We start from the raw sequence: 13,438 nt of genomic DNA, 5'->3' as shown, positions 1-13,438 counted from the left end.
GATTCCACGCTCGGAGCTTGATGTAACCGTATGTCAATATGAGTCTGTCTGACAAAATTAGTTTGTTTTGGACGATCTCTGCAAAAGTCAAGGCCGATCTGTGAAATTGCTGATCAGCCACAAGGTCCCCTTCCACGCGGTACTCTCCAGAAATGAGATACGGAAATTATTCCCACTTTTTCGGAGAAGTAGCCATAATAGGCTCGAATTATTGCAGCAGATATAGCCGATCCCATCCTCATTGCCTTTCTTGGTGCCGCAGAAGGTCCCCAGGAGCATCAAAGTGTGAGATACGCTAACGAGTGTGTGAATATAAAAAGCTCCAAGCCAAGCCAGTTGGTGAGCTTAAACACAGTCACAATGCTTGGCAAATCATCTCTTGCAGTGGCGACGCTGGTCGCCCAGGCGTTGCCCGGGCTCGGAGCGACCATTGAACGAGAAACAGTCAAAGTGACAACCTCCGAGACAGTTCGAGGTGGTGAACTGGCCAATATTCATCTCGACTGGTTTGTTCAACCGCCAAATTTGATAAAATCACTCTACGCACCCTGTGATGATGATTCGGTGGCAAAAGGGCAACTCATCGGACAGTTTTCAGTTCACGGTCATCCTCCCCAGCGACTGGCTTGGGTGGTTCCAGATGAGGCTCCAACGCACCATTGTGTTTACGTTTATGGACATGACGGCCTGAATGCCACACAAAAGGTGTTGGGCAAAAGCAAACCTGTCTCCTTGCAGAGGAAGTCCAAGAAACGATCCATGGCTGACACCAACATCCCGTTGCTGAAGGACTTTGATGCCCAGGGAGCATGGTTCGACGGAGTGGCCAAAATCAAAGACAAGGTGGAAAGCAACGGAGGATTTGCTTCGAAAAACTCAGCAAAGAACACCTCAATTGCAATTGTTGGAGGCGGAATCTCCGGGCTTGCGACGGGGTTAATGCTGGACAGCGTCGGTGTACACAACTGGGAGATCATCGAAGCCAGCGATCGCGTCGGTGGCAGATTCCGGACGAAGTATGTCGCCGACACCCAAGAATGGGCTGAAATGGGGCCAATGCGACTTCCACACTCTGTCACTTACAAAGACGACAACGAGACACTCCTGTACACTGATCATCAGTTGACTTTCCAAATGGCCAACCTCTTGAACAACATGAACAAGAATGACTCGCAGTGGAAGATTGACTTCATCCCCTGGATTCAACACAGTCCCAATGAGTTGTATGCTCGAGGCACTCGTCGTCATCCAGATGGAAGAATTCCTACTCGCGCTGAAATCGATGAGGATCCAAGCCTAGAAGATCCTCCAGAGATGACAAGCGCCGAATATACCAACACTGAGAACAAGATGAATAAAATTCTGAAAGACGAAAAGACCCTCAAATCCCTTCAGAAGGATGTCTGGAGAGCCCACAAGACCGCCATGGACCAGGGGCTTGATGACTGGAGTGAACAGGCGATGATGCGACATGTCTTCAAAGCCAGTCAGAACATCACCGACGAGATCTGGACCTCATCCGACTACGATGTGTTCTGGGATGAGCTGCATCATAACTCCAATCTCGGCCTGGATGGAAGCAGGGACAGTATAGGTGAAACGGAATGGCTCTGCGTCGATGGAGGATTCAACCGCCTGTCCGACGCTTTTCTTCCTCACGTCCGCGACAGGCTTACTCTCAATCGAAAAATCCGGAAACTGGAGTCAGTCAAGGGAAGTGATGGCCACACTCGCACTCGACTGTCATGGTACCCCAATGTCTCGAATCGCACCTTCGAGTCCAAAGAATACGACTACACAATCATGGCAGCGCCATTCACCATGACCCGCTTCATGGACCTGCCCAAATTCTCCTCCGTGCTAGACCGCGCAATCAGCGAAGCAGGTCTGCGCTTCAAGTCCGCATGCAAAGTAGCCCTACTATTCTCGGAGCGATTCTGGGAAAAGGGCGACCGACCAATTTTCGGCGGCTACTCCAAGCCAGCAAGCGACTCAGTCGGTGCACTTTACTACCCCGTCTACGGACTCAACGAGTCCCGCCCGGGTCTAATCATGCACTACCGAGGTGGCGACTGGAGCGACCGGTTCGTGAGTTTCTCCGACGAAGAACACGTCCAGACGGTGCTGGATTCAATTGTTAGTCTGCATGGTGAGCAAGCGCGCGATTTCTATACGGGAGATTATGAGCGTCTCTGTTGGCTCCAGGATGAACATACCGCAACTTCTTGGTGTCGGCCGGATGTTGCACAGCATGAACTGTACATTCCGGCTTATCACCAGACGGAGCATAACACAATTTTCATTGGAGAGCACACTGCGCCAACCCAGGCTTGGGTTAGCTCTTCGCTGCATTCTTCTGTTCGTGGGTCGGTTCAGCTGCTGTTGGAGTTGGGTTTGGTGGATGAGGCGAAGGAACTTAACCAGCGGTGGATGGGGAGATGGATCAAGCTATGATTTCTCGGTCCTGCTCCTTGGTCTGGGGGATAAGGGGGAAAAAAAGAAAAGAAAAAAGGCCAGATACTCATAATATGCTATATATATACCTAGGTAAGATTCCAAAAGATACTATGCTGTGTGCTGTGTTATTTCCCTCCTGTGTTATTCAAATGCCCTCTCTACCACAACAAAATATCTCCAGTGAACGATACGAACTTTCCCGATACATTTTCCCTTGTAGCACTGTCAATAACACCAAGCATCCCTTTAACACTATCCTCAACAGTTACCGGCGGGCTACCAGGATACCCCCACTCCTTCGCGGCAAAATCCCCCGCGCGCGTCTGTACCCAGCCAGGATGCAGAGCAAACGCAACCAATCCATCTGCCTCATTTTGAAGATGAAGTGCCTTGGTAAGCCAGTTCGAGGCTGCTTTACTGGGACCATATGCGCCACCGGGGAAAGGCTCCTGGCAGGTAATCGAACCGACGGAGGAGGAGATGACGACTATCTTGGGCGGAGAAGCCGATCTCTGCATAAGTGGCCAGAAGGCCTGGAACACGAGGAGCGGGGCAATGGTATTGACTTCGAACGATTTGCGAAGATCTTCCGCCGAAGTCACTAGAGCCGGAGTCATGGGCGTCGGGAATCCGGCATTGCAGATGACCACATCGATATGCGTCACTGCACTGACGGCTGCGGCGAAGGCCGTTGTAATCTCATCGGGGGATAATGCAGTTGAAAAGTCTAGTTCGATGATGTGGAGGGTACTATTTTCTCCCACGGCGACACTCTCAATGTCGGACCTAAGGCTCGTGGCTGCGTCGTGGCTGCGCACTGAGGCCACGACAGTGGTGGCAGGGCGTTCTAGCAGCCGTTTTGTCAGTCTCAGGCCAAGGCCTCTATTTGCACCTGTCACAACATATACAGTGTTTGTAGTGGAGGCCATTATCATGAGTGGTTTCGATATAGGACACTTTTTCCGTTCAAGAAGTAAGAGAAGGAAAGAAAGAAAGAAAGCAAGGCGCCCCCTCCTTTTATACTTAGGGCTTATGTGGAACGGGCCAATCAGGGCTGAACTCGTCAGGCCACATCTTTACAAGCTGAGCGTCGCGCTGCTTATTCCAAGTCCACTTTACCTACTAAATCCTAGTCTATATGCAGCTGGGGCATTAATATATTCAACCAACGCCAAGATCTCCCAAGGTTCTCCAATCTCCAAATTCCACTATCCACGGAGAAATTCCGAAATCCTTGCCAAGAGGAATTGGAGAACAAATATTATCTATCTTCAAATATTAACAGAAGAGGAACCAATGGCTGTGTGTCAGTACATCCGTTATCTCTTCACTTGGGGTGTATAGGGCTAATGGGAACTATCATTCGGGCGCCCTCGGAAGGTCCCCAGCTGCATGTGCGCGAAAGCATCCGATTGTGAGTTAGGCTGGCATATTTAACCCTCTTATCTGCTTTTAAACGACATGGCTGCAAGAAAAGCACACCATGGCTCCTGGTGGTCTTGGGTCCAGCCTTTGGCGTGGTTATACCTCTCTTCTTCTCTTCTTGGCTGCCTCGACTATCTCTGCCACTTCAACTATTGATAATGGCAAACTGTTTGCGGTCAATAACATTAACTACTACAGCGGTGATGTGGTCTCGAGAATGGTTACCTCGTATTTTGATTCAGCTCGATTTGACGCGATCGTTCCCATGACGATCATCCGGACAAAGGAAGCTCTGCTTACTGCGGAAATTATAGAAGAGACCATTTCAAACTTCTCGGCTACTGATGATGTTTTCCAGACCGGGTTCCTTGAAGGTGGGTGTTAAACAAGCCAATCTGTCTACTGAAGGACTTCCGTTGACTTCAAGATAGCGGTTCTTCTTGTCTACGATGGGGATGGGCGGGGCCAAGTCGAGTCTACTGTTCAACATGCTCTGCAAGGACTTGGAAATAAACTTGCGATGGCTTCTCCCAGTTACCAATCTAGAAGCAATATCACATCCGCCAGACTACGCCATGACATACCAAAGGGGCCCTATTTCTACTCCCCGCGTACTGGAGAGGTCTATCAGGCCTTCCGTCTTTATCCTGATCATCAGCTAGCATTCACTGAAGCTACCATTAGCGACGGAGCTGGAGGATTCAAGCCCTTGCCAGCAACCTCATCGGTGAGTAAAATTGTGACCTGTTCTCAGAATCCTTTGCTGATCGATTCCAGGGTGCCATGACGTCGAGTGTTGCTGTGCCATCTAGGTTATACTACACGCCAACATCAACAAAGCCACTTGCAGGGGTACATCTACATCTAACAAAACAACCAGCTATCTTTCAATATTGACTAACAACATGTAGTTACGTTTGGGAGTGAAAGACATATTTGATTTGAGGGGACTACGGACTAGCGGTGGCAATCGGGCCTTTTACGATTTATATCCTCCGCGGAACACCACTGGCCCCGCACTCCAAAGGCTGATAGATGCGGGGGCCATTATTGTGGGGAAAATGGGCACCGTGCAATTTGCAAATGGAGATAATCCCACCGCCGACTGGGTCGACTTCCACTGTCCTTTCAACCCTCGAGTAAGTCCAACCATTGAAGTCGATGGAATCCCACTAACGGTTGTCTCAGGGTGATGGTTACCAAAGCCCCGGCGGGTCATCGTCAGGACCTGGTGCCGGCATCGCATCTTACGACTGGCTGGACATCACCGTTGGAAGTGACACGGGTGGCTCTATGCGCAACCCGGGGGGGCTGCAGGGAGTCTTTGCCAATCGCCCTTCCACGGGAGCTGTATCTCTTGATAATGTTCTTCCACTCTGTCACGAACTCGATACAGCTGGCGTTTTTGCTCGCGATGCTGCAACCTGGTCAAGGGTTATGCATGCGTGGTACCAGAACTTTACTAACTATAGAGACTATCCGAAAAGGCTGTTCTACCCGAATTCTTCTTTTCCCAGTTCCAATACAGCATCTGGTGCACTCCTTGAAGAATTTATTGTGAAAGTGGAAGATTTCCTGGGCACAAAGAGGGAGTTTGTTGATATCGCTTCGCATTGGGAGAAAAGTCACCCTTCTAACACACCCTCGAATATAACTGACTTACTGAATACAGTGAGTTTCAGCAATTTAAATACATATTCAGAGACTAATCTTCTATAGACATATGCAGTGTTAGTATCCGTCGATCAATATCGCTCTCTTTCTTTGCCGTTTTACGCAGACTACGCGGCCAAGCACGATGGTCGCCGACCATTTGTGAACCCAGGTCCCCTGTTGCGATGGGCCTGGGGCCAGAATAATGGCGGTGACGCCGCATACGGCGAAGCTCTCAAGAACAAAACGATCTTCAAAGACTGGTGGGAATCCGATGGATACGGAAAAGCAGACGATAAGACTTGCTCTGAGGGTATCTATATCTATCCTTACAGCAAGGGTCAAACCCAGTATCGGAATACCTATTTTGGGTGAGTAAAATGTCCTCGGAGAGACAAATGACCTATTGCTCATATCTACAGTGCACCTTCTGCGCCTCCGATGGGCTTTAAGGATGGTCGGGTGGCCATCTTGGCCGGTACCCCTGATCTGGTAGTTCCCGTAGGGGAAGTCCCATATTACTCCACCGTCTCGCTCAAAACGGAGTTTATGCCGGTTACAATGAGTTTCGGTGCAGCACGAGGTTGTGATTTGATGCTGGCCAATCTCATCGAGGACTTGGAACAGACGGGTATTTTGAAGCCTGTGAGCACGGGACCAAGGATGTATCCTGCGTGAGCCCGAAAGCACTTAGTTTGATATTTGAAGTCAATATAAAATCAGGCCATGAATTGTATGTACTAAATTCCAATGCTATATTATTAGTTATGCGAAATATCTCGTGGTCCGCCGGGGCCCTCCTCCAATCCGTTTCTTCTAGGTGCGTCGGGGCGCCAGCGCCAGAATGGGCGCATGAAAGATGAGCTTTGATCACCATTCTCGAATATATCCGCAGCATGCTGCGATCCGTCAGTCATTGTCTTATGCAGTGAGTGGGTTTGCCTACCTTTCCTAGAACTGGTAGAAACTTTGCACCATGACCACTACCCCCGGTGCAAACAAAGACAGATTTCTCAGCGTAGGTTGGGACATGATCAATCTAATTGAGAGTAAGATCAACAAATATATCCTGGAGACGAAGGAAATACGTGCTCACCACAAATGAATTGTCCAGCGAGTCAGTGTACCAGCAGAGCTTTGTAGAGAAAAAGGGTGTACTCTCGAACTCGGGCAGGAAGATAGATACAAATTGCTTAATAGCATACAAAGCTGGCTCTGGAAGTAGTGAGCATTCATCCGCTGGGAGAGGGACCGACCATTGACCGTCCTGGGTGAATGGAGTATCTTTCGGCGCTGGCTGGAAATTGGTCCACTAAAACAACGCAGTCAGTACCTAGGTAGACACTGATTGGTATATAAGCAGCAATATCTACCTTAACTCCGCGGTATCCGATCTTAACAAGGCCTTCTGGAGTTCTTGGTAGGACGTAAATACTCCCTGTGTCTTTTCCAGAGGTGTCTCGTGGTGTACTCTTCCAGGTCATGACGGGAAATCGTTCTGGCGAGTACTTGTCCCATAGGTCGGTATTGCTCTTGTCAATCTTGAAGGTTGCAAGACTACCAGCTGAGGATTCGAGGTGATAGCTCAAGTCGGGGAGAATTTGCGTCGAAAACGACCCGGCTTCGAAATTGTCAGTAGAAGGAGATAGGAAATCGGGGGGATTCTCGCGACTTACCAGCCACAACAACGGCATCCGCGTCATGAACAACGCCATCCTTCGTCTTCAAACCTATAACTTTATCTTTGCCTGGCTCGGTATCATTTTTTACTTTGACCAAGTAATCAACAGCTCCCTTCTGCGGTCCGAAATGGAATTTCACGCCCTTGCCGGCGGCCACTTTTTGGTAATAGGCACATGCATTACTGCACCTCACAAATCCAGCCAGGGAGTCAAGGACTGCCTCATAGGTGCTTTCCGAATCTGGAATGCGGAAATTAAGTATCTTGTCCTTCCAGCCCAGCTTATCAGCCCGTTCGCAGTCTGCGGGGTCACTCTTGACGAACTGCGTGTCTCGCAGACCATCACGCTGCATGTTGGCTAGAGTTTCCTTTTCCAGGGTGGCCAGGTGATCAAATGGCTGTATACGGAGCATTCCACTGTTAACAAAAAGTTCGTTATTGCTGCCGTCATCTTGTTCCGCTGGTCGACGCTTCTCGTCCACCGAAACCCACGCTCCCCGGCTCTCCAAAGCGAGGCGCTGGTAGTGAATCTCTTTCCCATATGAAGCGCGGAACTGATATTTTCCATTAGCATCAACCTTGATCTGTGGGCAGTTTGAGTCGCTCACGATTTTGTTGTGATCAGCGGATGCAGCTTGTACATCATCGGCTGTGGGATCGTATCCATTTGCATCGTACTGGCTTCGATCAAAGACGGTCACTCCATAGTCTGTAGGGTATAAGCCTTTTACCTATTACTATGAGGTGCCTTGCTTACTTCTATCTCGCAGGGCAATCGCCAGTGAAAGACCAAATATGCCCGCTTTAAAGATTGTCAGCAATTTCCAAAGACCCGTACACTCGGGTATTTCCCTCACCTCCAACAACGGCGACTGACTTTTCTTCCGTCATTCTTGGTTATGTTGTCTTTGAATATGAGGTGTAGTGTCTCGGTGAACGTGGTAGGAGGATGGACGACCCCGCAATGAAGCCGGGAGCTTCAATGCCCATGAGGTCCTCGGGATACTCTCCACTTTTCGGCGAGAATAACCCCTTAACCCCTTCATGTCAGGTGGACCTAAGAGTACACTTTTCCGCTCTTGGGTGATATCTCGACTACAATCGTTGGTTCACTAGTATATCAGAGCATATATATACATCTCCTGCCATACCCGCCATAACCGGACAATTATCACATTATGTTATACGTTACCCATATCTTATCATTTTGATGTGGGGCAAAGGGATTATAACATCTAAATATGTAATCCTTATATAGAGCCCTGGAGGAAAGACAGGACAAGAACCTTGGGCGCCTGTCTAAATCGACGTAGAACCAAGAATAGATGAAAAAGCCTCAAAGAGAAAAGTCCGCCACACAAATGCCCGGATGGTCTAGTGGTACGTTCCACTTCAAAATGCTATCCTGCGAATCTTCAACTAATGAATAATTAGGTATGATTCGCGCTTCGGGTGAACCTGTGCGAGGTCCCGCGTTCAAATCGCGGTTCGGGCCCTTCTTCATTTTTTTATTTCTTTTCTATTTTGTACAAATTACATTCAATATAACTAACCACATATACTATAACAACCCAAGGTACATAGACATACCCAGATATTGAAAGGCAATGCGGAGAGTGGATCATGGCCTGCCGAAATGGCCACAACAAAGTAACAGCTAACTAGTTAACTAGGGCTACTGCTATCTGCCTAGTCGAAACTGACACGAATTTAATTAGAATATGTTGTAGCAAAGGTGCGGCAACTGTCTATAATGGGAATATGTTCAAATACCAAGTTCTACGCAAGCTTAATTATGTATGGAGAATGAAAATTGAACAGACTGAAATTAATAATTACCATCAACAGGCATAAAAATCCTGGTGGATGCTCACTGCATGCTTATCAGACCTATACGCAGAGACAGGCTCATGTGAGCATTGGAATCTCAACCGCAGTTTCTCGGTGCGCACGATGTCGCTGGTCAAAGCCCTCGAAAGGACCAATCATCCACGTTATCACCGCTCTTTTAAACTAGGGAGTCAAAGCAAGATCCTTACTACCGAATAGCTTGGCAAGAATCGGAAATGCCGTTAGTCGTGTTATGTTGTTCTGCCACTAGGAGTGTCGGTATCAAGGTAGAACAAGCCACCGGGACAATCAAGGAATCGGTCACCGAAGTATGACTTGGCGCATCACCACGGGAAATTTCCATGCGGTACTGGGGTACTGGGTTTGCTACATATCGTTGGACTCAGAAATGGAAAATATATGTCGTAGAAGTAACAGCCGGGGTTCCGATGAAACAACCTGGGCATGTTCCAAGGCTAAATTTAGTCAAGAACACAGTATATGGCCCCATATGCATATGATCTGGTAGGGGACCCCTGCCATGAAATCAAATCTGACGAGGGATCAAAACCCTCCATCCTGCCCCAAGAAGAAAAGGAGAAGTGGGAATTGATGAAAGTAGCTATCTGAATGAGTAGAAAAAAAGAAGGGGAAAAAAAGAAACGTCCCCGGGAAGGCTCGAACTTCCAACCTCCTGATTAACAGTCAGACGCGCTAACCAATTGCGCCACGGAGACGTGTTATGGCGGAATCAGCAGAACTTGAATATCTGTACTCCTTCCTTTGATTTTGGGTTCCACGGGATTCAACCTTACCCGCCTGCGGTATAAAATTCTACAACATATATGGAGTACCATATCTGGCCCGTTCAAGTCATCTTTCATGAGTATTTGCACCCAAGTACTTCGTAAGGGACCTATTTTTCTGCCAGGAGAACTTTGTACTCACTCCCAACTAGTCGTGCTACGCGGGTGGGTTACTAGTAATAAGTAGCGGTATAGCCAGAGCAGTATAGACGGAAGGGTCAATGGTAGAGGGTACAAAAAACCGCCACTTCGTTGTATCAACTGTCATATAGTATCTAGGATATCCCTATAAAACGTATATGAGCTTTTGATACATTAGGCCTACCATATTCATTACTTGAGCAACATCATACGTCAACTAATTGGCACTCTTACTTTATATCTGATATGTGGTCATTGCACTAAGTAATATAATTGTCCTCGTCTATTCAACAAGCATGTCTCCGTGGCGCAATTGGTTAGCGCGTCTGACTGTTAATCAGGAGGTTGGAAGTTCGAGCCTTCCCGGGGACGTTTCTTTTTTTCCCTTCTTTTTTTCTACTCATTAGACAGCTACTTTGTCCTTTTCTTTTTTTCTTTTGGTTTATTGAGGTCAGCTTATTGATATAATATTACATTGTGATTCAAACTCAGACGAAAATAAAATGTGGCTATGGTTATGTCCGCTCGGAGTATTTCGATGCAACCTCGGATGCAGTTGCCCTATACCGTCGCATAGCGGGAGTCGCGCTGTTCTGTGGGTCGACCATGTAATGTAATGCTTCTGCAGATCTCGTGGAAATGGCAGCCAAGATATACCATGTCTCAGCCTGCCTGCATGCTTCCTCGTGGACCCCACAATAGTCCTCGGCCTTATTGCACCGGTTTCTGGAGGGGTATCTATTATGGGAGTATCGGCTGACGATGGGCCTGGTATGAAGGCATCCTATTTGGGCCGTGTCACCTGTGAGTCTAAGACCTTCTTCTAAGACCTGCAACAAACGCAGCCTGCCAGTAAAGGGAAATAGAACAATATTAGACGGAAGCCTGTTGAATGGAGATATATAAACCTCGCCGGGGAGGGGACAAAACGTATACAACTAGCAACCAAAATATTCCACACTCTCTCAAAGTATCATCAATTCCTATACAAACATGAAGTCCACCATCGCCTTTACCTCTGCCTTCATGGCAATTCTCAGCCTTGTCGTTGCTGCCCCAGCTCCGACTGCAGCGGCGACAGTGTCCGTCTCATACGACCCCAAATATGATGTTGGAACGACATCTCTCAACACCGTTTCCTGCTCCAATGGTCCCAATGGCCTAGTCACCCAAGGCTACAGCGATTTCGCATCCCTGCCAGGTTTCCCAAACATCGGCGGTGCGATCACCATCCCGGGCTGGAATAGCCCTAATTGCGGCAAATGCTACGCGCTACACTACTCGAACGGCAAAGTCGACAAGACAGTCAACGTCATTGCTGTCGACGCCGCCCCGGGTGGCTTCAACATTGGCCTGCAAGCCATGAACACGCTGACCAACGGTCAGGCGGAGCAACTCGGTCGTGTTGACGCCACTTACGCTGAAGTGGATGCTAGCGTGTGCGGGCTGTGAGGGGTAGATAAGATCTATATGCAATGTAATAATGACGGAACAAAATGGTACACGAAAGCGCTGGATAATGCAAGGGCAGAGATGAGTGTGTTGGACCGAGTATGTAATCGGATTTGTCAACCTTGGAAACTGAATAGTTATGTATGCTATGTATACAGATAGTCCATAATGTACACAAAGGCTCAATCAAGCACCTTCAGCATTTCTTCTATACGCCCCAGTTTGTCCCGAGGCTTGCCCTTCGCTTGGCCACTCTCTCTCTCTGCCGCGTCGATTCGCTGCCAGTCTTTCCACGACGTGGGACGTAGACCACGGCGCTGGGCCTCGATTTTCACACCGTCCCAGCCAAGACCGGTACTGTTATCGGGTGCATGCAGCAAGGACGTTGCATCGGTACGTTTTGCCAGATCCTGTACAACGGTGTCTGCAGTAGTGAATGCATCAGTCATTGTCGAGGCAATTACACCCGTTGGACCCCGCTTCACCCAGCCAGCACAGTACAGGCCGGGCAGGTGGGATATGAGAGATCCGTCAGGTAAACCTTCGGGCTCGCCTTTGTTCGACAAGCTTGTTACGCGACCATATCCATCGTTAGGGATGACACCGCGCCGCGTATCGAAGTCGATACCAAGATCCTTTAGTCCTGGAAGGGGGAGGGACTTGTAGCCCACGCTTCGGAAGAAGACGCTAGCTGGTAGGTTGACCTGTGCACGCTTTCCGCTCGACAAGTACTTTGGAGACACTTTAGAGCTGGGGCTGTGGGGGTCGGATGGGTCAAGTTCGTTGCGAGAGAACTTTACATGGGATAGACGATATGGGTATTCAGGCGACCAGTGAAGAGAATCAGGCGCAAGTAAGAAATCCAAAGACCAAGACTTTGAGGCTGTCAGAGGGTCATTGGTTGATCCTTTAGCCAAGAGCTGCATTAAACGCTTCTGCGCACGCGGCAGTGCCGACACTACTTCTTCCGGCGGAAAGATATCCCGTGGAATGGGATCGAATGATACACCTGGGAGTTGTAGCATTTCACGGAGCTCTTTGATAGTGAAGGAGGCCTGAGTCAAGTAATTAACAACCTGCGTATCGACAGTCAGTCCATTGTAACTCACCTGCAGGGGTCCGCGGCGGCCAACAACTCGCACTCGCTTAATGCGACTTCTGGCGAGTTTGTCCACAGCATAATCTGCGATGTCTGTCTTTCGGAGAGTATCGACGTCTGAAAGAAGAATCCGGGCAACGTCTAGTGCAACGTTGCCTTGTCCGACAATAACGGCGTTCTCTCCACTTAAGTCCGGATCGAGATCTCTGTGCTCTGGAAGACCATTGTACCACCCCACAAAGGCACGGGCTGAGTGAACGCTATGTAGAGATTGCTCCCCAGGGATCCCAAGCTCCTTATCTTTTGCAGCACCGTATGCGAATATAATGGCGTCATAGTGTGGTTTGAGGGCAGCGAGCGGCAGATCATGCCCGAGGTCGACATTACCGACGAAATTGAAGCGCGCAGACTCGGCCACCTCTGTGAATTTATCTTCGCAATTCTAATTTTCATATAACAATGAGCTTATCTCTACATACAATGTTCAATGGTCGGCACATCACTGAATCGCGGTTTGCCGTGACTCACCTTGACTTCGGGATGGTCCGGGGCAACTCCGTACCTGGCTAAGCCGAATGGCACAGGTAGCTTCTCATACATGTCAACTATCGCATCTTCCTGTTTAGCTAAAAGACGATAGGCAGCATAGAATCCCGCTGGGCCGGAGCCCACTATGGCCACGCGGACGGGTCGATCGGTTTGGGCGACATGACTGTTGGAGCGTTTGAATGTAAGTCGAGATACAAAACTCTGATACTGTAGAAGAGGCCGGCGATTGAGCCGCACTGTGCATTGAGCACATACAAAGGCCTGTTTCAAGCGCATGGTGCATGGATTCGAGAAACCACGGAGGTGATCGGAGATAATGAGACATTACACGTGACCTTATCGGTT

General features: G+C 48.8%; 6 protein-coding genes across 6 annotated transcripts; 3 read left to right on the top strand and 3 right to left on the bottom strand.

The window, feature by feature from the left end:
* Positions 1–360: 360 nt before the first annotated feature.
* On the top strand, positions 361–2,454 carry N7525_009889 (flavin monoamine oxidase family protein; the record flags this gene model as incomplete). Its single annotated transcript, XM_002563946.1, has 1 exon — positions 361–2,454. The coding sequence occupies one exon, from the start codon at positions 361–363 to the stop codon at positions 2,452–2,454; it is 2,094 nt and encodes a 697-aa protein (XP_002563992.1).
* A 161-nt stretch (positions 2,455–2,615) lies between these two features.
* On the bottom strand, positions 2,616–3,386 carry N7525_009888 (SDR family oxidoreductase; the record flags this gene model as incomplete). Its single annotated transcript, XM_002563945.1, has 1 exon — positions 2,616–3,386. The coding sequence occupies one exon, from the start codon at positions 3,384–3,386 to the stop codon at positions 2,616–2,618; it is 771 nt and encodes a 256-aa protein (XP_002563991.1).
* A 554-nt stretch (positions 3,387–3,940) lies between these two features.
* N7525_009887 (uncharacterized protein) lies at positions 3,941–6,213 on the top strand (the record flags this gene model as incomplete). The annotated part of the gene is made up of 7 exons (XM_002563944.1): positions 3,941–4,256; positions 4,314–4,609; positions 4,660–4,734; positions 4,794–5,021; positions 5,071–5,553; positions 5,602–5,906; positions 5,958–6,213. 7 exons carry the CDS (start codon positions 3,941–3,943, stop codon positions 6,211–6,213), a joined length of 1,959 nt encoding a protein of 652 aa, XP_002563990.1.
* Positions 6,214–6,296: 83 nt separating this feature from the next.
* On the bottom strand, positions 6,297–8,107 carry N7525_009886 (NAD(P)/FAD-dependent oxidoreductase; the record flags this gene model as incomplete). The annotated part of the gene is made up of 7 exons (XM_002563943.2): positions 6,297–6,434; positions 6,482–6,574; positions 6,632–6,847; positions 6,909–7,156; positions 7,212–7,925; positions 7,974–8,018; positions 8,074–8,107. 7 exons carry the CDS (start codon positions 8,105–8,107, stop codon positions 6,297–6,299), a joined length of 1,488 nt encoding a protein of 495 aa, XP_002563989.2.
* Positions 8,108–10,986: 2,879 nt separating this feature from the next.
* aspf13 (allergenic cerato-platanin Asp F13) lies at positions 10,987–11,445 on the top strand (the record flags this gene model as incomplete). The annotated part of the gene is made up of 1 exon (XM_002563942.1): positions 10,987–11,445. The coding sequence occupies one exon, from the start codon at positions 10,987–10,989 to the stop codon at positions 11,443–11,445; it is 459 nt and encodes a 152-aa protein (XP_002563988.1).
* A 182-nt stretch (positions 11,446–11,627) lies between these two features.
* N7525_009884 (NADPH-adrenodoxin reductase) lies at positions 11,628–13,369 on the bottom strand (the record flags this gene model as incomplete). The annotated part of the gene is made up of 2 exons (XM_061214890.1): positions 11,628–12,986; positions 13,073–13,369. 2 exons carry the CDS (start codon positions 13,367–13,369, stop codon positions 11,628–11,630), a joined length of 1,656 nt encoding a protein of 551 aa, XP_061069321.1.
* Positions 13,370–13,438: the final 69 nt, after the last annotated feature.

The sequence above is a fragment of the Penicillium rubens genome (assembly GCF_028828025.1).
Source record: "Penicillium rubens strain IBT 27055 chromosome Unknown utg000003l_segment0_segment0, whole genome shotgun sequence".
NCBI lineage: Eukaryota > Fungi > Ascomycota > Eurotiomycetes > Eurotiales > Aspergillaceae > Penicillium > Penicillium rubens.
This window is presented reverse-complemented; position numbering and strand designations above follow the sequence as displayed.